The sequence below is a fragment of the Salvia hispanica genome, chromosome 6 (genome assembly GCF_029641045.1).
Source record: "Salvia hispanica isolate PSC_SH4W2 chromosome 6, Shi_PSC_v1, whole genome shotgun sequence".
Classification (NCBI taxonomy): domain Eukaryota; kingdom Viridiplantae; phylum Streptophyta; class Magnoliopsida; order Lamiales; family Lamiaceae; genus Salvia; species Salvia hispanica.
Genome location: NC_142697.1, coordinates 44,564,154 through 44,586,666, shown reverse-complemented (window position 1 = coordinate 44,586,666; position 22,513 = coordinate 44,564,154). Strand labels below are relative to the sequence as shown.

Genomic DNA, 22,513 nt, shown 5'->3' with positions numbered 1-22,513 from the left:
TCTGGTCTACGAATCTATTCTAACTCTCAACGAATTCCTAGAATTTTAGGTGGAATGGGGATTGTAATTATTTAAAATATGGAAACAAAATGTTTGAGTTTGAATTGGACGAAAGGGTTAGTTCAAAAGGGGAAAATCTTTTAAATAAGATACTTATTGCACCTATATTTAACTACTTTATGGTATACTACTACTACTATATATTCGATCACATTTTATACGTGTGTAAAACGAATACGGAATTTTAGTTCATCCGAAATAACTCACATTTGCTATGTGTGTAAAATAAATAAGGAATTTTAGTTATTAATTAAAATTTATAATGTACTCAATTGGGACTTATCAAGTTATTCTTCCACAAATTACACAAGGACTCAGTTGAAAAAATGGAATCACTTCTTATATACTCGTTGAAAAAGATTCGAATTTAGTAGACGCTGACGGTGTGTTAAAAGACGAAGATACTTGAATAGAATCTTCATAAATATTAAAAAGTTAAGGTCTATTACATAATAATTGAGGTAACATATAGCTTCTTGGGTCCAAACCAATGAGCAAGTTTATAATAATCGTGTAAATGAAAACAAAATTGAAAAGAAGAGTTTGCTTTCTCATAAGATGCATCTTAGTGAAAGTGGGGAAAAGTTTGTAAAGCAGCTCCAAGAAATTGGTAAAAAAAAATGGCAAATACAAAAGGCGACAAGTGTCAAATCCAAATGTCACACACCTGAATTATTGGCGTTTATTTCCTCAATTTTCGTCCTATTTTTCCATATACTATAAAGTTTGAATTTGGGAAAATTATCTGTCCAACTGAAAATGAAGTCACGAAGCAGCTGAGTCACTCCTCCACGACAGGTACGTGCCCATGCAAAATGTGCTTTACAAAAATATATTCCCTCCATCCATAAATAAATGTCACATTATAATAAAAGCATAGCTAAAAAATTTATTCAAACATAATAAACGTAAAATTCAATGAGATATATTAAAAATCCCGAAAATAGAAATATACTATGATACTTAATGGTGAAAGGAGTAAGTTCGTCTCAGATCATTTACACCTAACTCAAACTCAAACCCATTTTTGAGTATATGTCATACTAAAAAGTAATTATACTCCAACCATTTACACAAAATTTAAGATTTACACCATTTTTGAGACTTTTGTCTCACAAAACTTTTGCGTAACACCAAATATGGTGTTGTTTCAAAAAAAACACAAAAAATAGATTTGAGTTTGGTGTATGATTGGAGAAGATTTTTACACCAAAATTCATTTTTAGTGTATAGTTGGAGATGGTCTAAGTATTTGCAACAGGGAATCGGTTAAACAGAGAAAATTAAATACTAAAACAAAAGCTAATCATATATAAAATAATTTATACAGTATAGAGCATGTACATGTAACATCATTACAAATTTTCAATTACAGGACATGTACTCCGTATTATTTTGCTATGTTTTGAAATTTTGAACAAGACAAAGAAAATTGTGAATTTAAATAATCATTATTATAAAATTGAGAAAGCAATTATGAACAAAAAAATTCAAATTCAGTGTGCACCTAGTATTAGATGAAAAATTATACTATGGCTCTTGGCAACTGAGACTAACTTTTTTAGTCTAATAAATAGAACCTGATTAAGATTAAATTATTAATGAATAAATAGGGAAAGTGTACGTTACAACGAATAAAGTCAAAGATTTAGGAAGTACTCTCTATTTCACTCTTTGAATAGTCAGATTTTACAGATCAAACATACAGTAAAGTGTTGTACTTATATAAAATATTGGGAAAATGTAATACTACTATAGAGTAATAAATTACTCCTTATTAAATTAAGTTTGTGAAGGTTGTAAAGTAGTCAGTTCATGTGATCGAGATTCTTTATTACAGCGGTTATATTTATCTTTACTCTTTTGCTAATTATAATAGTTATGCTAATCATTCAATCACTCAAGCATTTCACTTTAAAAATTTATACAAATTGTGAATAAGTATAATGAAATATAGTCAATTCTGATTTATCTTGCAATTTAAAAAATCAGTCGGAAAAATCATTCGCTAATCCAAATTTCGTAATTTAACAAAATTTCATAAATGCCTAAAAAACACTACTCCCTCCGTCCCAGATTAAGAGTCATTTTTTGCCATAAAAGTCCGTCTCAGTTTAAGAGTCACTTTTAGAATTTTTCATATTTGGTCATACAATTTTACCCCATTCTTTATCAAAATTACATAAAAATACCATTATCTACATTTAAATAAATCAAAAGTCAAAAGGTACCCACCTTCAACCAACTCCATCATCTCACTTCATTTATTACACACTTCAAAATCTCACTTCATTTATTACACACTTCAATTCTTTTTTAAAATTCTAGCCATAACAATAAGTGACTCCAAATGTGGAACGGAGGGAGTATATATCATTCATCTTACGATTCAATTTATAAACCAGGCTTAGAATTTTCTTAAAATCAATAATAAAATAGGAGTATAACAAATAAAAAAAGAGATCCACTTTACCTTAGTGGAATCAAGACAGGTCAGTGATTTTTGCCTTTCTCATATCCCACTAGTTAAAGCTCATTTTCTCCTTAACCAGAATTTTATGCATATTCACGCAGCCACAACTTTAAAGTTAGTATTTATTTTATTTAGAATCTAATTTAAATCTACTTTTGCTTTTTCTTAGTACTAAATTGTTTCCCACTAATCAATCTTCTCTAGTATCGGAGTTTTGGAGTTAAGAGATATTTATTGTCCATAAACTAGAATTAAATTCATGCCTTGTACAAGTTGTAGTACTATGCAAATATTCATGTAACGTAAATAAAATGTTCAATATTAGTAAAGACGAGTAGGTAGATCTCTCCAAACATTATTAAAATTCAAATAAAATCTTCACCAAACAAAACATTTGCTAAATTTTTCTCCAACTAATCCCACACAGTAATACTCTCTCTGTTCCATAGTAATAGAAACGTTTCTTTTCATAATGGAGATTAAAAAAAATCGTGTTAGATGAGTTGAGTAAAGGGAAAATAAAGTGAAAATGAAAAAGGTAGAGTTATGAAGAGAAAAAAAAGTAAGAGAGTAAAATAGGTGTGGAAAAATGTGTTGACTTTTACTAAAAAGAGAAATGACTCTATTACTATAGAACGTACCAAAATTGTAAAATGACTCTATTATTATAAAACAGAGGGAGTACTATATACTGGCAATCTAAATGCTTTTTCACACACATTTACATTCACATTTTACAATAGTAAATACTCATTTCTAGTTCGATCAAGATTTTCGTCAACAGACCCAATGATTAATATTGTCGATGATTTGTAAGATCCTCAAAAGGTGGAACAATTAACCACGGATTTAATCATTTAAGGTTGCTCGCAACACTCAAGTGATTAATTTCAGTTCTGGTGTGACTCGGATTTTCATCGACATACCCAATAATTAATTGTGTCGATGAATCCTTGAAAGGTCGAACAACTGGCCCAAGGATTTAAGGCCGGGCAACACTTGATTAATCCTTTCGCTAATTTGTTTTCTCCATTTTTCGTAACCAAAAACACAATACGGAGTAGTAACTTTTTTTTTTCATTTTTACCCCAATACTTTACCATTATTGCATGTACAGCACCATGCACGAAATCATAAAAATCAATAAACACAAACCCTAATTAAATCCCCAAATCACGAGAAAGGCGACGGCGATTTGGAGCACTGCCGCTTCAAATCGCTGTAAAACTTCACAATAAACCTCTCCGCCGCCTCATCGACGTGGCGATTGTCCTCGCCGGCGTCGCACAGCGGGAACGGCGAGTCCGTGATCCGCAGCTGCCGCACCATCGGGCTCGGCCCGAACCCTGGCAGCGCGGGCGACGCGGCGGCGCTGCTGAACACCTCGAGCGCCGCCGCCAGCATCTCGCCGTCGATCTGCGGCGGCGGCTTGCCGCGGTGGAAGGAGAAGGCCGGGCTGCTGCTGCAGCTGAACTCGTACTCGTTTATCGGATCCCGGCGGCGAGGGGCGGCGGCGGCGGTGACGGCGGCGGCGTGGTGGAAGATCAGGTTGTGGATCGCGGCTTTTCCGGCGATTTTGCCGCGCTTCAGCATCGTGCTGAGATCGGATAATAGCTTGGCTTTGGAGATGCCTTTTCTCAGCATGAAGTAGAGAACTCGGACTACGCTCCAGAATTTTTTTGCTATTATTGGCATATTTTGCTCCATTTTTTTTTTTAGAGAGAGATGATTTTTTTGGTTGAATTTTTTTTTCATGTGAAGAGTGGTATTTAAAGGGGATTTGGAGAGAGAAGGTATGCTTTAGTGAGTTGTACGTTGTTTAATAATTGGAGCTCCTTTGATTTGGAATTTGTTAGGTATTATTGGAGTATTTGAAAAATAAAAAGAGGATATAGGACGTTACGTACACTCTGTGGATCATGCGTTTCATGTTTCTTTGAAATACTCACATGTATACACTCTTTAATCTTCTACTTTTTCAATTTTTGAGCTAATAATGGTTGTAATTTAATACACTCGGGTGGTGTTCAGTTTGATAGATTAGATAAGATTGTGTCTTAATTATGAATGTTGTTCAGTTAGACAGATATGGTAGTTATTCTCGGATAATGCTACTATGACCTATGACAGAATTAGTTTTGGTTGGTGATAATATCTGGTGAATTCGATTTTGAACAATCTTTAAATAATTTAATCTTGAGTAACTGCTGAATACTCCCTCCGTCCCACAATACTCGTCACACTTATTGTGGGCACGGGTTTTAAGAAATATAAAGAAAAGTTGGTTGGAAAAGTTAGTGGGATGTGAGACCCACTTTTTTATATTGGTTTTATAATAAAATGTGAGTGAAGTGGATTAGTGTAATGTGTGACCTACTTACAATTTATGGTAAAAATGAAGTGTGGCAATTATTGTGGGACGAACTGAAATGGGGGACAATTACTGTGGGACGAAGGGAGTGTATGCGTAAAAGAACCAAAAAAAAAAGGAGGTCGTTTTCTTGTAATTAAGCATGGGTAATCTATAAAATGAAGAAGTTTTGGTGATTCTTAACCAACAAGATAATGTTTACAACATTGAAGAAAACATGGGGAAATAAGAGCCTCTCCATTACCCATAAAATCAAGCATGTGTGCTAATTTGTTTGCTTTTATGCTCTAATTATGAATGCTTAATTAAGCTCTAGCCCTACTCTCTCACTTTGTATTCTTTTGAAGCATTCAAAATACTTTTCCAACTTCGCATTTGTGTTTCTCGAATTAAGGTAATATTATTGTTTGGAAAATGCTTTTAACCAGACTCTTCAATTTGAATTTTGCGAGCACAAAGCTGTTTTAGTTCAAGTAGTTGGAGATGGAAAAAGAATTATTTATTAATGGAAAAAAGTAGGAGTTTAGGCCACGAATTTGATGTTTCATTAGCTGAATATGCAAAAAGGGCTTTCTTGAATTGAATAACATGTCGGCTTGGACTAAACTTTCTTGATTAATTAGCACATTTGGAATTTCAAACAATGAGTTAATCATATGGCAAATTAAATCCAAAGAAAATTTCAAACATATGAGTTTATTAGCTGTAAAGCTCGATGAAAGCTTTGTAATTTCATAAGAGAATAATAGTAGTACATCGATTAACCATTAATATAGAATAGGCTAACATGTAAGTAAACAATTATATGTATATAGTCAAAATTGGACACTACATACATGCATATGCAAGATAAAAAATTACTACTTGTGATTATTTTAAGAAACTTCTAACAATTGAAAATTTGAAAAACACAATTCTAATATTTGTAAGTAACTGAAATAATCATTCATTCATTCAATAAAAATTGACATCTCACATATATAAGGCATCAATCCTATTTCTAAGTGACATGTAATAAAATAGATAAAGATTGGAATTCATAGTAAATCCAATGATTGATGCTGCCACGGAACACTTTCCTTTTCCTTACCCAAATAGGTTAGTGGGATTTGGTATTTTGCCAAGTGAAAATAGTTTTTCTATTTATTTATATTCCAAATTATATGGCAACCTTTGTAGCTAAGTAAACCACCATTGGCAGAAACCAATAAAGTTAAAAACCAGAGAGAGAGAACTTGTTTGGCTTCAAAAGAAACCTATGAAAGTGAGAGAATCATTCTTTATATTCACCATTAACTATACACTTTTTTAGAGTGGATCCCTTTTGCATTGATTTCTTTCATTTTTTGAAATTAAAAAATAAAACGTTAATTATATATATTCTAAAAATCATTTTTGAGTGTTCATTTTTCTTCTTCTTTATTTCTAAACCCTTTCACAATATCAACAATAAGCCAGTGAAAATAAGTTAGGTTTATCTGTCATGTTTATTTTTTCTACTTATCTATTAAAAAAATAATAAATTTCATAATCCACAATCAATAGTTGAATGGAGTAAGTTACATATTACTAGTAAGGAAATAAAATATCCACATTATAGTCCTTTTCAATTTTTCCTGTATATTTCTCTTCTTTTTTCTAGGTCAAATGGGATGTGACCATTTAACTAACAAAAATGGACACGTTGTTTGAGTTGCAATTTGGAATGCATCAAAGCTATGAAAATTTGAATAAAAACTAAAATAAGAAGAAACGTGAAAGTAAATAAAGTTGAAAAGGGCTAAAATTAAGAAAGTGATTGAGCCGGCCACTTTAACAAAGGAGCTTCAACAATTCCCACATTTCTTACTATCAAGTTACCTATACATGATATTTTCATCTAATCATTCAACAAAAATCATATAGCCATATCATGATTTGATTTAGGTATCATTCATCATTGCATTAAATAACATGACTTAGCAACAAAAAAAATGTGGATGTAATTATGTAAAGAGTTTTAATTGAGTTGTGAGCTTATGGAGGCCTATGAAACCATAACTAATTTTTCCCAATTGTAGACAGCCTATAGATATCCAACTAACTTAGCCAAACAATAATTAGGTGAAAGCATTGTACTTCCTCATCAGCCCAAGGTACAACCTCCTCTCCCTATAAATACATCCCTCCACTTGCTCAAATTAAACAAAAAAATCCACTCTTCATATCAACAAAAACACTCCAAATCAAAATCCCACCACCAATCAAACCCAAACACCAAAACATTCCCAAATTCAAGAATCAAGAAATGGAGCAAAATCTACCAATCATTGCCAAGAAATTTTGGAGCATAGTAAAAGTGGCCTATTTCATGCTGAGAAAGGGCATATCAAAGTCCAACTTATTATCCGATTTAAACATGATGATGAAGCGCGGCAAGATCGCCGGAAAAGCCGCAATGCACAACCTCCTCTTCAACCACCACCTCCACGGCTGCGCCTGCGGCCGTGGCCGTGGCGCGGCCGCCCAAGAGCCGCAGCTGAACTCGTACTCGGCCACACAGGTGGCCGAGTACGAGTTCAGCTGCAGCCGAAGCCCGGCTTTTCGGCTGCCGTTCCACCTCGGGAAGAGGAAGAGCGGCAGCCCGAGGCGGCCGAGCGAGGGCGAGCTGTGGGAGGCAGCGGTGGAGATGGCGAGCAGCGTGGCGCCGTCGCCGGCGCTGCCCGGGTTCGGGAGGGCGGCGGCGGTGAGGGTGACGGACTCGCCGTTTCCGGTGAGGGAGATCGAAGAAGAAGATCATCGCGTTGATGAAGCTGCGGAGAAGTTCATCACCAAGTTTTATAGGGATTTGAAGAAGCAAAATGCTTTTGCTTCTTGATTTTATTTTTTTTTTATGGAAAAATGGAAGCATATTGAAGAAAAATGTATTTAGAAATATTATAGGTTTGTTTTGGTCAAGGAATGTACAAGGAAATGTAATTTAGCTACACTATAAAGGAATAAAAATAATTTATACTTGTATATAGATAAACTTTTGCTAAATTCTTATTTTGAAATTAATCGATTTTAGTACTATTACTTATTTACGTGACACTATTAGAAAGAGATCGAATTTTTGTTTTATAGTTTCCATAGCTAGTAATAATGGTTTGTGCAACGAAAATATACAATGTATTTATGATTTCATTTCCTATACTCTGAAAAAAACGGGTTTGCAAAGTAGTACGAAGGTCTTGGTATTACAACCAATAAGTCATATGTTCGAGTCAAAACCATTATTGATTCTCTTTAAAGATCCATATACAAACATCATAAAATCAAAACAAGAAACATGTCAAAAAACAGAGAAGCCTAATGAAACAAGAAACATGTGAAAAAATAGGGAAGTCTAATGTTCAAAGGAGGTCTAATATTTACTAAAAGAAGTAAGGTTCCAAACCAGTCATCATTCATAAACAACTGCATCAACCCCAAAAAGGAAAAAACTAGTATCTAAGCAAAATACAAACATCAATTTTCCTGCAATAGAAACAAGACATGATCAAGACAACATAGTTACTGGTGCTGTTAATCATTCAAACGAACATCTCCAGCTACTTCAAACAAACGACCAGTTCACGAACATAAAGCAGATGCAATGAGCATTTTCATCGTCGTTCAGGACTTTCCACGCGACAGCTCTCTCGTACGAGACGGGCCTGCCCATGCTCGACAAACAGATGCCTCCCGGGAGAGTGGCGAAACCCTGCCGTTTAAAACATGTTTTTAAGGTTTTCTGTGTCAAGAAAAAGTGCATCATTGGTAACAAGTGTTAGGTTGCTCACCTGATTCATTATCTGTGGGAACTCGGAGCAGATGTTCTTGCGCCCATGATCATCGAATATTTTCTCCAGAGAGATGTCTTGAAGCGCAACGAGGGTCGTCTCCAGCATGTCTACGCCAGACTGGTTTGCAAACGTGAAATCCGACGCTGCCTGCAGAAGCATTGCAAATAAAAAGATGTTGGCAACCACCAATACACGACGTATATCTGAGTGTCGTAAAGTACCTTCATAGAGCAGCACATAATGGCATCCGAATGGTGCCACAGCTCCTTAAGGATGGAATCGTTCCCTCCACCACTCGATTTGAGAAGCTCGACACCCATAAAGCTCCTAGAAAGAAACAAATTCATTAACTCGATAAACAACAATGCTCGAGGTTGAAGGAAAGTGTAAAGTGAAGTTTACCTATAGCTTTGGCAGATCCAACGAGCGAGGGTATGTGCTTCGGGAGTCCCAAGTGGTGAGCGAAGAGGACCGACACCAGAGGGGGACAGAGCTAACGCGACACGTTGAACTGATGATATAATGCTGCGAACATATTGCCGGGCCATGCACGCCACGTTATCTTGCATATGGCTTTCAAACGCGAATTGGAAGGCGATTGTCATGACGGACCTTGTAGCGCCACTGTTACCAGAGAGGCCGTTGGGTGGTTTGTTCCCTGCTGCCCCAGTTTCCAGAGCAGAAGCAAGGTCCAGCGTTCGATTCGGACTGCCAGCTTCCTAAATCAAATCAATCCAACAATAACAAATCTATCAATGGAAATTAAACAGATTAGAAACTCATCTGTACATTCACTTAGAGGGCAAGAAACGACGAAAGCAGCAACTGAAAACTGACCTTGCCCGAATCAAGGGGAATGATGCGAAAACCAGACGGCAGCAGTGTAGCGTCATCAGCGAAAGAGGCATCAATAGGGGCAAATATGAGTTCAGAACATGTGCCCACTGCATTTTCATCCATTCCACAACAGAGCTGCCAAACATCAAGATGATAAATTACCGAAATCATGTTCTCGATTCCCATTTTAAAAGCAAGAACGAAATATACCTGCAAGAGCAATACTTCCCTAGGCATCATCGCGTCTTCAGCAGTATGGGAAATACCTTCGAGTTTAATCACCTCCAGCAGCTATTAAGCAACAGATATATCGAGTTAAAACGATATGAAGGTAGTGTAGCATTAAATGAAAAGACAATTCTATGCACTTGCCTCTTCATGCTCAATCGTCTGAGCCAAAGGAAGCATAACTTGGCCCCCGTAATTACCAACTCGAGGACCTAAGAAAGTACAAGGACCAATTTTAACGGCAGCAGCTGAGTAGGCATCGATGTTGGTGTCCGCCCATTCTGATCTGTGCTCTCGCAAAAACCGTAGCAGTATTGCAGGAGGCACATTCTAGACCCGAAAAATAAAATACCTTATTAAGCTTACAGCCCGTGCTCAAACATGAATGCTCATTAATAGTAGGTCGACAACGACAAATCTTACTGACCTGTAAAAGCATAGAGGCTTTGGCGCACAAGATCGAACTGCAAATGGAGTTATATCCACTTGTGGGAGAGATATTCAACCCCATCAATTTTTCTGGATTCGAGTTGACAAGAATGGTGATATCATCCACGCCATCATTGCCTATCAACGACCACCCCTCATCACCAAAACCATTAAGAGCCTCGTTGAATCCCCTGCATAAATAATCAAAACGGTTACATGCAAGGACCCCACGGAACAGAATGCAGACACCAGATGGAGGAAAGGAGAGAATATCTTACCTACTCAGCCTGTGGCTAAGCGCTCGTAGAGCAGCTGGCCTTCTGCCCCAGTTGTTCACACTGGACTGTGAAATGTCGAGAGCTATCTGCCTAAGATGGCGCACAGCCTACATTTAGAGACAAAAGAAGGAAACGATCATTCACAGCACGGAATAAGCTTTCTTTTTTGTCAAAATGTTTTAGTGAGTTGAGAATGAAGCTCAGATATTACAGCAGTTGTTATCCTTTGAGCGAGCACTGTCGACGATTCATAGAGTGGGCGCAACACCTCGGGAACACTCAATGCCTGATGAATGAATGGCAATACCGAGTTACAGAAGGTATCATTTTCCAGAAAAATTGGCCAATAGATAAATGTTTTTCGACAAAAGTCCAAAAAAAACACCATGTGGCACACATATTAATGCTCTACATATACTTATAGAACAGATTTACGATGAATAAACCACTCCACAAAGTAAAATGAACAAAAGATCGAAACAGATGTTGGGTGTTAGAAATGTCAAATACAATTACCTCCAAATTCATGTGATCTACGATGTGGATGATCGAGCCTCCTCCTTCACAAGGTCTGATTAGGTAACCACTAGGCAACATCTCGGCTCTGACAAAGTTCTGAACAGGGGGCATGCTCGGACCATTTTGGGTGTTGCTGAGTGACCTCTCACAGACCTAAGCACACATTGTGAAACCAAAGGAATGCAAAACTTTTAATTTAATCAATTTCCAGGATATAAAAACCGTAAACTAGGTGTAAAAGAATTTCAAAGTTCACATACCACCAAACTGCCATCATCCATGACTGAGGTAAAGCGCAGCAACCAAAAGTCACGGCCAGGCGCCAGAGTAGTTGGCGCATATATCTAATTTTCGAATTCATATGCCCATGAGTAACATACAGAAACAAGGTAATAACCAAATGACCTATATATAAATATAAATTCTACCTGCATGTACAAAAGTTCTATGGTTCCACCATTGGCAGTAGGCAGCACGTTTACCACATCCACGGCTCGACAATCGCGGAACCAGGAAGGTCGATCCTTCAGGATCTCCGCGACCTGCGATATGAATTGGGTAAAAGGCAACACTCTTAAACCTTAAGTAAGATGACACCTAGGAAAAAAAGGAAAAGCGTAGTTTTACTTACTCTGGTGGGTTCTAGACCAACCAGACCGCAAGCTCGTGCTGCCACACCAGGGCAACCATGAGAAATAGCAACGATTCCAATGGAATCCGGACCAGGCTAACAAATATTTACACAAACATTTAGTCGGAATGCTAATTCAAATTTGCAGAAAGCAAAAACGTTAAGCTAATGAAACAGATTATATCAATCCACAAGTTCATATAACACGAGTTATTGCAGATACTGATGTTTGAGAGAACTTGAATACCTTCATTCCAGGCATTTGGACCCACTCAACAGCAGTTCCAGTAGCCTTTGAAAGAAACTCTGCTAAAGTTTCTTCTGCAATGGACAAAAGTCTAGGAGAATACAAACGACAATAAAACTCGGTGAGACACCATTATAACACACATAGAGAAAGTTCATTGGACCATACAATAACAAAACCCCCAACTAACCCTGCAGGACTTGCATCCCTTGGCGGATGCTGAGGCGTCAAGTGGTGCTTTTGACCACCACTCGTCACCACTGATTCACAGCTCGTGTCTTTAGTAGAAAGTGGATTCTGCAAACCACATAATTAACACTGTCAATTTACCAAGGCCTCTATTTCATATTGCACAAGATTGGACTAAATTGCAAGATTCTCACATTCGGTGTATGCTGACGAAAGTAACTGTTCTCATGCACCAAATGTGATACTTGTTTCTGCAACCTATCATTCTCCTCCATCAGCAGCTTGTTCATTGCAGTCAGCTTTCTGTTTACACCTTGAAGCCTTGACGCTTCTTTTCTTTGCTTCTCTCTGCATCTGTATTCGAAGAGAGACCAGTTCAAGATTCTACCTCACGAACGCAACAAACATCATTTAGAAGGAACCCTCATGCTTCACATGCCTCTCTAAAGATTCCAATAAAGTTAACCTAACCAATCAACTGTAGTGCTAAAAGGCATCAGCAAGAACAATCTGCACAAATACCTTCTGTTTTGGAACCAAACTTTGATCTGCTTAGGCTCAATGTGAGATAAAATGGGGCACTCACGAATGAGCTGCTGGCGGCGAATGGAGCTCGGCTTTGGACAATCGTGGTATAGCCTCTCGAGGGCTTCAACCTGCTCGGGCGTATAACGCACATACTTTCCATTATCCATGGCTGCAGCTGCAGCCGCGGCCGCAGCTGCCTTTGCACTCTCTTTGCAGGACATTGCCATCTTCAACTACAAACTCAAGTACTACAAATGATGAATCAATCCTTTTCCCCCAATCCCTAATTAAACAGCTTAAATACTCCAGTCTCTCTGCAAGAGCCCTTTCCTCCAACAGAGTCAAAAGATACTAAAACTTGCTTTGCTGATAAACAACTATCCTACACCAAACAGTAGAATTAAAAGTGGAGAATATTCCTAAACCCGATTCTGCCTATGGAGAATTCTAAAGATGTAAAATCTAACTGATCAAGAAACTTAGTGCATAGCAAACAAAAAGACAGCTGAAACGTAACGGTGACTAAATCCCCCTTGTTACAAAATCAAGAAACACTAATTCTTATCTTCATTTCTTGAATCCACCAAACGTCCCTCCAATCCCACCAATTATCCTTCATAATAACTGATGCAATAGCCCGACAGCAATCCTATTTCACGCAAAGATTGAAGCTTTGAGACTCCCAACATATATAAGCACACCACAGATAACACCATCCCATAGCTGTTTCCAAGATTTCTAAAATTCAAAACTTTTTCAACACCGCAGATAACAACATCCCATAAGCACACATGTATGCATTCAAATATGGATCGATGGGGGTTTGAAATGAAAGCTGAAAATGAGTTGTTGGTGAAGAAAAACAGAAGGGATAAAAGGAGAGAGACCAGATAGTGCTTGGTGGAGCCTTTATTATTTTCCTGGCTATTTTAAAAAAAAAATTATTTTCAATGTGTTGTTTCCATTGGGCAGTTTGCTTTTTACTCCTAGTTATTGTTATCCAATCTCTGCCATTAGATTCTCTCTGATACTTGCAAGCAGACACAGTCTGGATTCGGAATATTTCATGAATCTCAATTACACAAACATTAATTTTACAATCTCCATCAATTTTACAATTTACAGATGCATAAAAATTCGTTCTTTAACAGTAAAATCTTGAAGTTCTCTTTTTAATTTTCACAAAAACTGCAAAAACACAATGTTTGTATTGATCACAAATTTGGGAAGTGGTAAAAATGTGTGGTTGGAGGTGGCATAAATGGGAAGCTGGGGAGCAAGAAAAATATTTAAAGGGATGGGAGAGAGAAGACATCATGATGAGGATTCTGCATGCGCCTCCTTGATTCTACTTCTTGCCCACTTTTAATACCCTTTTTACAATTGTACTTTATTAGGGTTGTTTTCTAGGAAAATTAGTGTATATTACTCCATGTCTTCAATTAAGAGTTACATTTTGATCGGATACAAATTTTAAAAACTGTAAAGAAAAATTAGTTGAAAAAATTAATGGAATTTGTGATCCATTTTTTTTATATTGGTTTTATAATAAAATGTGAGTGAATTGAGTTAGTGGGATGTAATACCTACTTACTATTTATGATAAAAATGAAGTGTGATTCTGAATTGGGGATGGACCGAAATAGAAAAATGTGACTCTTAATCAGGGACGGAGGGAGTAATAGCATACGAAATGTGATTTGTGAGTTCTTTTTTATCGAAATAATAATTGTATTAAAATAAACAAAAAAGGGAGAATAAAGTAAAGTATGACTCATAAATTAAGTGTATCGAATACTCCCTCCGTCCGCGAATAGGACACCCATTTTTCCATTTTAGTCGGTCCGTTAATAAAAGTTCCGGTTCACTTTTACCATAAATGGTAATAGGGTCTCACCTTCACCTAATTCATTTAACTTACATTTCACTTAAAACTAATATATACAAGTGTGACATCTATTCCTCTAACTTTTTTCCACTAACTTTTCTTAACATTTCTTAAAACTCGTGCCGCCAAGGAATGAGACTCCTAATAGCGGACGGAGGTAGACGTCACCACGGTTCATGAACCGCCAGTTCCCGGTTCGGAACCGGCCCGCCTAGGGTCAGGCGGTTCCGGTTCCGGTTCAGTCACGGTTCCAAGCCGATTCAAAACCGGCGGTTTCCAGACGGTTCCGGGCCGGTTCCGGGGAGGTTCCGGTTCGGACCGCCGGTTCAATGCCGATTTTTTTTTTTTTAATTTTATTCCGGTATAGTACTAATTGTATAGTTGTAGGTGTAGTTGTAGTCTTGTACTATCGAATAAATAAATAAAACGAGAATGACAATTGACAAATGGAGTAGAAGTCGACATTGGAGTTGGAACAATTGGAATTTTATTGAAACAATCATACAATCATACAAATTTGAACGATATGTGAATGTCGATATTACAAATACAAATGTTGAAAATTGAAATTACAAAAGAATCAAAAGACTTAAATAAAAAAAGTTGAAGTAAAAACCAATAAATTATAAATGTAAATAGATAGTATATATATATACTCTTAGTCGGCATGCCTACGACTGCATGCCTATACCCTAAACCCTGAAAAGCTACCGGAACCGCCGGTTTCCGGCGAACCGCCGGTTCCGGTTCTTGATTTTCCGTGAACCTGAACCGGCCCGCCTAAACCGCCGACTCCTATCCGGTTCCGAACCGCCACCGCGGTTCCGGTTCACGGTTCCAAACCGCCGGTGACGGTTCCGGGCCAGTTCGGATGGGCCGGTTCGGTTTGGTGACGTCTAGACGGAGGGAGTATTGTTCTAGAGCAATAATACAACTATAGTAAAACAATAATACTACAACTATAGGCATCCCATAACAGGTAGTTTCCCACAGTTTTTGTTATTGTTTGAATATTTTCCACGTTGTGCTTATTTTGAATAGCAATGTATTGTATTTTGCTCATGTTAATAATTGAAAGGCTCTGTCAACCTGTTTCTGTTTATATTTGTAACTTTTTATTGTTGAACTTTTTATATTTGAACTTTGCATAGTCTCGGGTTTAAGGCTTTGGTTTGATGTACACTTATCTCTTAGAAAAAATAGGGAGTAATAAACATGAGTATAAATTTTTTCCTTTTAGGCCTAAAGAACAAACAAATAAAATCACCAAGAATGAAGTTAAATTTGAATGGAAGTTTTTTGCAAAAAAAAGATGTTAAATTAAAGGGAATCTCCTTTAAAGAATCTTGCCTTTATTGAACTTTAGTTAAAAACTTAAATTTTCAAATCTTAGAGAAAATTATACTCCATCCGTCCCACAATAATTGTCGTTATTTTCCATTTCGATCCATCCCACGATAATTGTCACACTTCATTTTTACCATGGTAAGTAGGTCTCACATTACAGTAACTAATTTCACTCACATTCTATTATAAAACCAATATAAAAAAGTGGGTCTCACATTCCACTAACCTTTTCAACCTAATTTTTCTTTACATTTCTTAGTATCCGTGCCCACCATAAGAGTAACAATTATTGTGGGACGGGAGAATAATAAAATTTACTCCCTCCGTCCATGAAAATTCGTCCCGGTTTGACCGGGCACGGGTTTTAAGAAATGTAATTGAAAGTGAGTTGAAAAAGTTGGTGGGATGTGGGTCATACTTTTAAAGTATTAGTTTTATAATAAAATGTGAGTAAGAATGAGTTAGTGGAATATGAGGTCCACTACCAAAAATGGTAAAAGTGAAATGGGACAAATTTTGGGGGACGGACGGAAATGGAAAACTGAGACAAATTTTCGAGGACGGAGGGAGTATTTTTTTTCTTTCAGACCCAACATTTATTTAAAGAAAATCATCAAGAAAAAGTGAAGTTGGGGTAATATTTGCCCAAGAAAGAAGAAAATATGCTAAAATAAAAAGGGAATATGGGGGATGGTAATACTTTTTTATCGTGGGAAGATGCGATTCTATAATAATAGCCCAAAATAATTCGAATCCGAATATTCAAATTATAAAATTAGAAAAAATTCGTAGAATTATTATTTTTTATTTAGTTAGACAATTGCAGTTAATTAATTATCTAAACTATAAGGACCCGTTTGATAAGTTAGTAATGCCTAGATATAAATACTTGTATGACTATTTCTAAGTGGTTGATATCATAGTTAACATATTATGTCAGCCCGTGGTTTTCTTATAGCCCATCCGAGCCTGCAAATTTTTCCTTAAAATACAAAGAGATGTAGTATCTCACAAATTTGATCGGATAACATTTCTACCTCATTTATTATGATTTATTAATACAAAATCTAGATAATTTCTTATCTATCAAACAACAATGAAGCAACCTTCATCCAAGCTTATCTTAAAACGAAGCCCTGCATTTCTTATCTTATTTAACAAATATTGTTATATCTCATATTTCTTATCAAACGAGCCCTAAGAGTGGTAATAAAACGAGTCTACTTATTAGAGCACTTCAATGATAAAATAGCACAATAAATAAAAATAAATTAGCACAATAAATAAAAATTATAGTAAGTACATGACTAAGTAAATAAATTAGCACAATAAATAAAAATTATACATGACTATATAAATAAAGTGAGAAACAAAGGCTATGAAATTTAGGAATTCATTCTGACGGCGTTGAAACTGAAACTACTACTACTGCGCCGAAGACGCATTTCGTCGAACATTTCCAGAGCACAACACTCGTTGCTTTCCTTCAATTGAACTAGCAAAGATGGACATCGATCTCGACGATCTCGACGATGGCCCGAAGCAAGCCCGGACCCGTGCTTCTCGCTACGCGCCTAAGGGCGCTAAATCCCACCCCGATTCCAAACCCAAGCCAAAAACGGAACCGCCGTCGGTGTCACTGCCGGCGTCCAAGAGCGAAGAAGTCGATGTCAAGCCCGAGATAGAGCCCGAACACGACAACGATGCAGCTGCGATGGACATTGACCCCAGCGAGAAGAAATTGGAGGTGGCAGGTGAATCAATGGATACTGAATTAGCGGAGGTTGAAGCTGAGCAGGGAGAGGAAGATGAAGTTGTTCGAGAAATCGATGTCTACTTTTCTCCTTCGGTTGATGACGAGACTCGGGTAAGTAGCCTTAATTGATCTTCTTCTTGTTGAATTTCATTTATTTATGCACATTGTTTGCTGATGAATTTCATTGTTTCTAATTATGGTGCAATTGATTTTATTTCTCAGTTATATCTGTTTCAATTTCCACTCAGGCCGCTATGGCGGCCATATGAATTAGATGAGAGATGCGAAGAGGTATGCACAAATTTTTATATGCAAATGGTGACTGAATTGGTAATGTTTGTAATATTGCGAGAAACTGTGAAGTATTTCAGGTGAGAGTGAAGCAAACAAGTAGTAGAGAAGTGGAAATTGATTTAACCATTGATGTTGGCTCCGAAAATTATGACACTGATGCTGACCCCCAATTGAAGATCAAGAAACAGGTTTTCTTTTTTATGTTCCAAATTCCAATTGACAAAAATTTTGTTATGAAGAAGTCATGTTTACAATATATCCTTATATTTCCTTGGCTAGACTCTTGTACAGTCATGGATGCCACGTCAAACCAATGGACGCGCAATTGGTGTTCTTACTGGAAATAAGGTACATGCTTTTGAGTCCCTTTGATTTAATGTTTCTTACTGAAAGAGTTGTTCGTTTATATTTTTTCTCTCGTGCAGTTACACTTGAATCCTATTCATGCTGCTGTACAATTTAGACCATCAATGCGTCATCTTAGTGAGACGGAATCTAAAAAGAAGACTGCCGCGTCAAAGAAAGTTAACGATGTGGTGAAGATAGAAGAACAGCAGGAAGCGAAAGCTTCTGGGATGTCAAGGAAACAGGTTACTTTTAATTCTTTGACATACATAGTTTATATAGATTAGATTACACATCTTTACGGCATCTCCTTTTCTGTCTCTCCTTATATTTCTCTGCTGAAGTTGATGAGAGGTTTTATAATCATCTTATTTTCAGTTTCTAAGTATTTTTCCTTGTTTAGCTAACATGACAGAACGCTTATTGTTGTTTTATTATTTGCATTCCTAGATTGCCTCTATCACATTAACTTCATACTATGATTTTAGTTACCCACTGAATCGATACTTCTTGCAGAAAGCTCCAGAGGAGGCCAAGGATAGTGTAGAAGAGGTATTAAAGTTCACTTCCATTCTCTATAACGATATAAAACCAGCATCCTTACAGAACGGTCTGCGCATCCGTCTTCTTCCATGATGCTATAGTTCTATAGTTTGTGGGAAGGGAATGCCGAAGAAGTCCAATGGTTTAGAACTCTTTATGCCTACTTTAATCATTGTTCTTTCTTTCCTTGTCAGAGCTGGATTCCGCTCAAGTACCACAGCGTGAATAGTGGCATATCAGAAGGATATCTTAAAAAAATGATAGCACGACAAGGCTCAGAGATTTCATTTTCCATGAGCTCGTAAGTACATGTACCCATTTTTCTGAATGTTTAGTTGATGCTTCTTAGGTTAATATGTTCACAATTTCAGCATTTCTGATTTCTTTTCGTTGTTTGAAGGGGTGATTATTTGAATAGCTTGTGCCCTGGCTCTTCTGGTGACAGTTTGAGTTCCAAAGTTCCTATAGGAAGGTAGGCAAATTGTTTGAGCCTTTTTGTTTCTGTTTCTGTTTAAGAAGGTGGAAGCTATAATTTGCTGATTTTCAGTTGTTGCCCAACTACAGTGCATTCTTGTGCTAATCATATTACATATCTTTGAACTCTATAGAGTCCATTTTCATTGTAGAGCTTTTGGCGCCAAAAAAATCTTTTTATATCTATGGTCTTCTTCTAATATTTACTCCTTATTTTGCTTGTGAAGAGCATTTTTACTAGCAATATAGCAAATAGATTTAAAAACATTTCCTATTTTACATGGTTGTTTTGTCTCCCTACAAACATAAATAAATAAGCTTCTAAGATTAAGTGCGGATGAGAAATGAAAAATATTCTGATGAAGCCAATTTGAGTCAAATGGGTGAAGGGGGTGACATGGTGTTTAATTTATGAATACTGTTATCCTTGAAATTTTTTCTTTTTCACTCTCATGCATACCTTTTGCTGCATTGGATGACAGATCATCAATTATTAATCGTGTAAGGTGCTTCATTCCATTTTGTTGCTTCTCCTCATTACTTTTTCAGCATTTCTTGTCCAACACACACCCCGACTATAACCTTATTGCAATATTTAGTCCAGTGTTTCCATGTTTCTATTGCTGACATGCACTTCATCTAAGTTATTAGGATACCTAAGTTGCAAAAGTCAGCTTTACCTCCTGTTCCTGAGTAGATTAAGGGAACCTGTACATGTGATGCTTGTGTTCATCTTATATTGTGATGTTGTTGCAGGTCCTTACTGGAAAAACCACTAAAAGAACGGTTTGAAACTTGGCTTCTTGAGGTCTGTGACCAATTACCTTTATATTGAGATTGTACACAGCAGTTATTATTGTTATCTTATTGTTATGCACATGTAAACAATTTCTTTTTCATCAAACAAGTCTTGTACTACTTGTTTGCCACTTTGACAGCCATAATAGTATTATCTGGCACTAGCTAGATTACATAATTATCCTTTTCCAGTCCCTCTTCCGTCCATTTTATCGTATTTCCTTCCTTCAATGTCTCCTTCTTGGAATCTGTTCCATATTTCTTGCCATCAATTGATTTTGTGAAGTTTCTGGAACAGGGCCCTCCACTTCACAGATTTGACACCCTTATGCACGTAGCTCCAGATCAGCCCATCGAAGAAGTATTAGCAGTCTTGCAAGAACTTGCTGTGTTAGTTCAAGGACTTTGGGTTCCCAGAACGACGTTGTATACAGAATATAAAGAGGGATTTAATGGTTTAGCCAGGAATATTGTTCTTCTTCTATTTAGCAAGGATGTGATAATTAAGGATGATCAAATACAGAATAAAGTGCCTGCACTGGCTAAAGCAATGACTCAAGTCCTGCCTAAATTTGCAACAAGGAGACCTACCTTAAGAGACTGGAAACTTAAAGAGCTTCCAGATCCTGATTTCATAAAACTCTATCCTGCCATTGTAAAGAAACAACAAGAAAATTGGGAAACCTTGGAGAAAAATATTGATGCACGTGTCCCTGGAGGAAAGAATGGGCCTGTTGTGAAGCCCTCCGACTCTAGTACTCGGGCAAACCCTGTAGAATCAAAAGGTTCCATTAAACCAGCTGCAGGGATGTCAAGTGGATCAACACCAAGAAATGTGATGTCAGAAGAAGATCGTAAGGCTACAAGGAATGCCCTTCTGAAATTTTTTAAAATTAACAAGACTTGCAGGTTAGTCGGATCATGTGTTTCCGATGTAATCCGGTTCTATTTCAATTTGGGTTTCTCATGTATGCTTTTAGGCTGATAGCACTTGTTTTCTGCCACAAAAGTCTGTGTTGTAATATAATAAAAAAAATGAAAAGGAAAATGTCTGGATTTTAGCTGCCATCACCCTTCCTACTTAAGTCGTCATTGATATTGAGTTGAACATAGATTCCATAATGAGTGGTAGGGGTATATCCTAAAATAATAGTATGTTTGTTACACCTGTGTCATTAAGTTAGTCTTGATTCTTGAATTCTGAGATATTGCTAAATTTCCAATAATTTAATATTGGAACAATACTGTGATTGTTAACCACAATGAATCCCAGAAGTAGTATTCTCTTTCTTTGTGTTGTTGTATCCATTTTCTGTATATTGATCAAGAGTGCTTTATCCTGAATTTATTTTGATTTAATGAAGGGAAAATTGTACTTTACGCTTTTGTAGTTTTGAACAAATCAGCCAGCGGTTAAGGGAAATGGCAATTGACAATAGGATGCGGTCAAAAGGACCTGTAAAAGAGTCTGAGGCTGCAGCAAATGCTTCTCCACACGAGCTTCGGGAAATCATCAGTGAAGTAGCTGTTAACATTCATGGCATCTGTGTTCCAAAATCATCACCAGATCATCCAGAATATGATGATCTCAGGTCATTCCTCTGCTCTTTGCACCTCAAACCTTTCTACTTGTATCTTGACCGTATAATTTTCATGTATACATCAATGCATGGTACTTTTGTCTGCAGGAAAGTTGTCATTGATCTTTTTCTTGCTAAAGGACCAGATGGAAAACTTAGAAAGGCTCACATAATCGAGGCTGCAAATATGAAACTTAAAGACGTGAGTGAGGCTGCGTATAAAAAGGTGATCAGTGAGCTTTAATGACTTATGATTATTACATAATGAATATCTAATATTGCAAGTTAATTCCCACTCTGTATAATCTTCCATGCTTTCTGCAGGTCTTGCAGGAATTGTGTGTGTCTCAAGGCTCCGAGTGGGTCCTGAGGAATAATATTCCGACAACTAGATGACTCATGTATCTAGCTTAATTTTTGCCTTGTATTTCTGAGATTCTTTGCTGTACCTGCTTCTTATCCTTACTGTGTATCATTTTGTTGTCTGTGACTCTAGTCTGTGGAAACCCGAAGATCTCTACTGGGACGCAGTTTGTTCTGATCGATACACACAAGACTGGAAAAGGGTGCTTGTAAACGTGTGTAGAGATTTGGTTAAACAAGGGATTAGCTGTACAGTTGAAGAAGAGATGAGTTTTTGTCTGCTGCAAATGGTTATAACAACAGTAGACTGGTAGAGTAAAGAGATTAGTTTTTGTCTGTTGCAAATGGTTAGAACAACAGTAGAATTGATAGTTGGATCATTTGTTGTAGTATTGATTTGAATAGTTAATAGTAATATACATAACATGTTCCTAATTCCTATACTGCCGAACTAAATATATTCACTTAGTTTTAACATTCTAAATACATGAATTGCGCACACACAGACACAGATTCCTAAAATTTACTA

At 36.8% G+C, this 22,513-nt stretch overlaps 4 protein-coding genes across 4 annotated transcripts; 2 read left to right on the top strand and 2 right to left on the bottom strand.

Annotated features, from left to right (window-relative positions):
- Positions 1 to 3,195: 3,195 nt before the first annotated feature.
- LOC125204858 (uncharacterized) lies at positions 3,196 to 4,292 on the bottom strand. The gene has a single exon (XM_048103610.2). It carries the CDS (start codon positions 4,286 to 4,288, stop codon positions 3,707 to 3,709), a length of 582 nt encoding a protein of 193 aa, XP_047959567.1. The 5' UTR covers positions 4,289 to 4,292; the 3' UTR covers positions 3,196 to 3,706.
- Positions 4,293 to 7,097: 2,805 nt separating this feature from the next.
- LOC125206920 (uncharacterized) lies at positions 7,098 to 7,904 on the top strand. Its single transcript, XM_048106134.2, has one exon. It carries the CDS (start codon positions 7,192 to 7,194, stop codon positions 7,759 to 7,761), a length of 570 nt encoding a protein of 189 aa, XP_047962091.1. The 5' UTR covers positions 7,098 to 7,191; the 3' UTR covers positions 7,762 to 7,904.
- A 371-nt stretch (positions 7,905 to 8,275) lies between these two features.
- Positions 8,276 to 13,512, bottom strand: LOC125204755 (homeobox-leucine zipper protein ATHB-15-like). Its single transcript, XM_048103482.2, has 18 exons — positions 12,591 to 13,512; positions 12,263 to 12,422; positions 12,070 to 12,176; positions 11,880 to 11,970; positions 11,633 to 11,728; positions 11,430 to 11,543; positions 11,262 to 11,345; positions 10,999 to 11,154; positions 10,694 to 10,768; positions 10,483 to 10,589; positions 10,203 to 10,395; positions 9,920 to 10,105; positions 9,758 to 9,838; positions 9,548 to 9,682; positions 9,113 to 9,429; positions 8,932 to 9,037; positions 8,708 to 8,857; positions 8,276 to 8,628 (listed from the first exon to the last, which is right to left on the bottom strand). The coding sequence occupies exons 1-18, from the start codon at positions 12,821 to 12,823 to the stop codon at positions 8,482 to 8,484; spliced, it is 2,538 nt and encodes an 845-aa protein (XP_047959439.2). The 5' UTR covers positions 12,824 to 13,512; the 3' UTR covers positions 8,276 to 8,481.
- A 3,690-nt stretch (positions 13,513 to 17,202) lies between these two features.
- Positions 17,203 to 22,419, top strand: LOC125204756 (uncharacterized). The gene is made up of 14 exons (XM_048103483.2): positions 17,203 to 17,698; positions 17,810 to 17,878; positions 17,959 to 18,069; positions 18,161 to 18,229; positions 18,307 to 18,471; positions 18,743 to 18,778; positions 18,964 to 19,070; positions 19,170 to 19,241; positions 20,000 to 20,051; positions 20,340 to 20,950; positions 21,433 to 21,633; positions 21,730 to 21,847; positions 21,946 to 22,022; positions 22,118 to 22,419. The coding sequence occupies exons 1-13, from the start codon at positions 17,336 to 17,338 to the stop codon at positions 22,015 to 22,017; spliced, it is 2,046 nt and encodes a 681-aa protein (XP_047959440.1). The 5' UTR covers positions 17,203 to 17,335; the 3' UTR covers positions 22,018 to 22,022; positions 22,118 to 22,419.
- Positions 22,420 to 22,513: the final 94 nt, after the last annotated feature.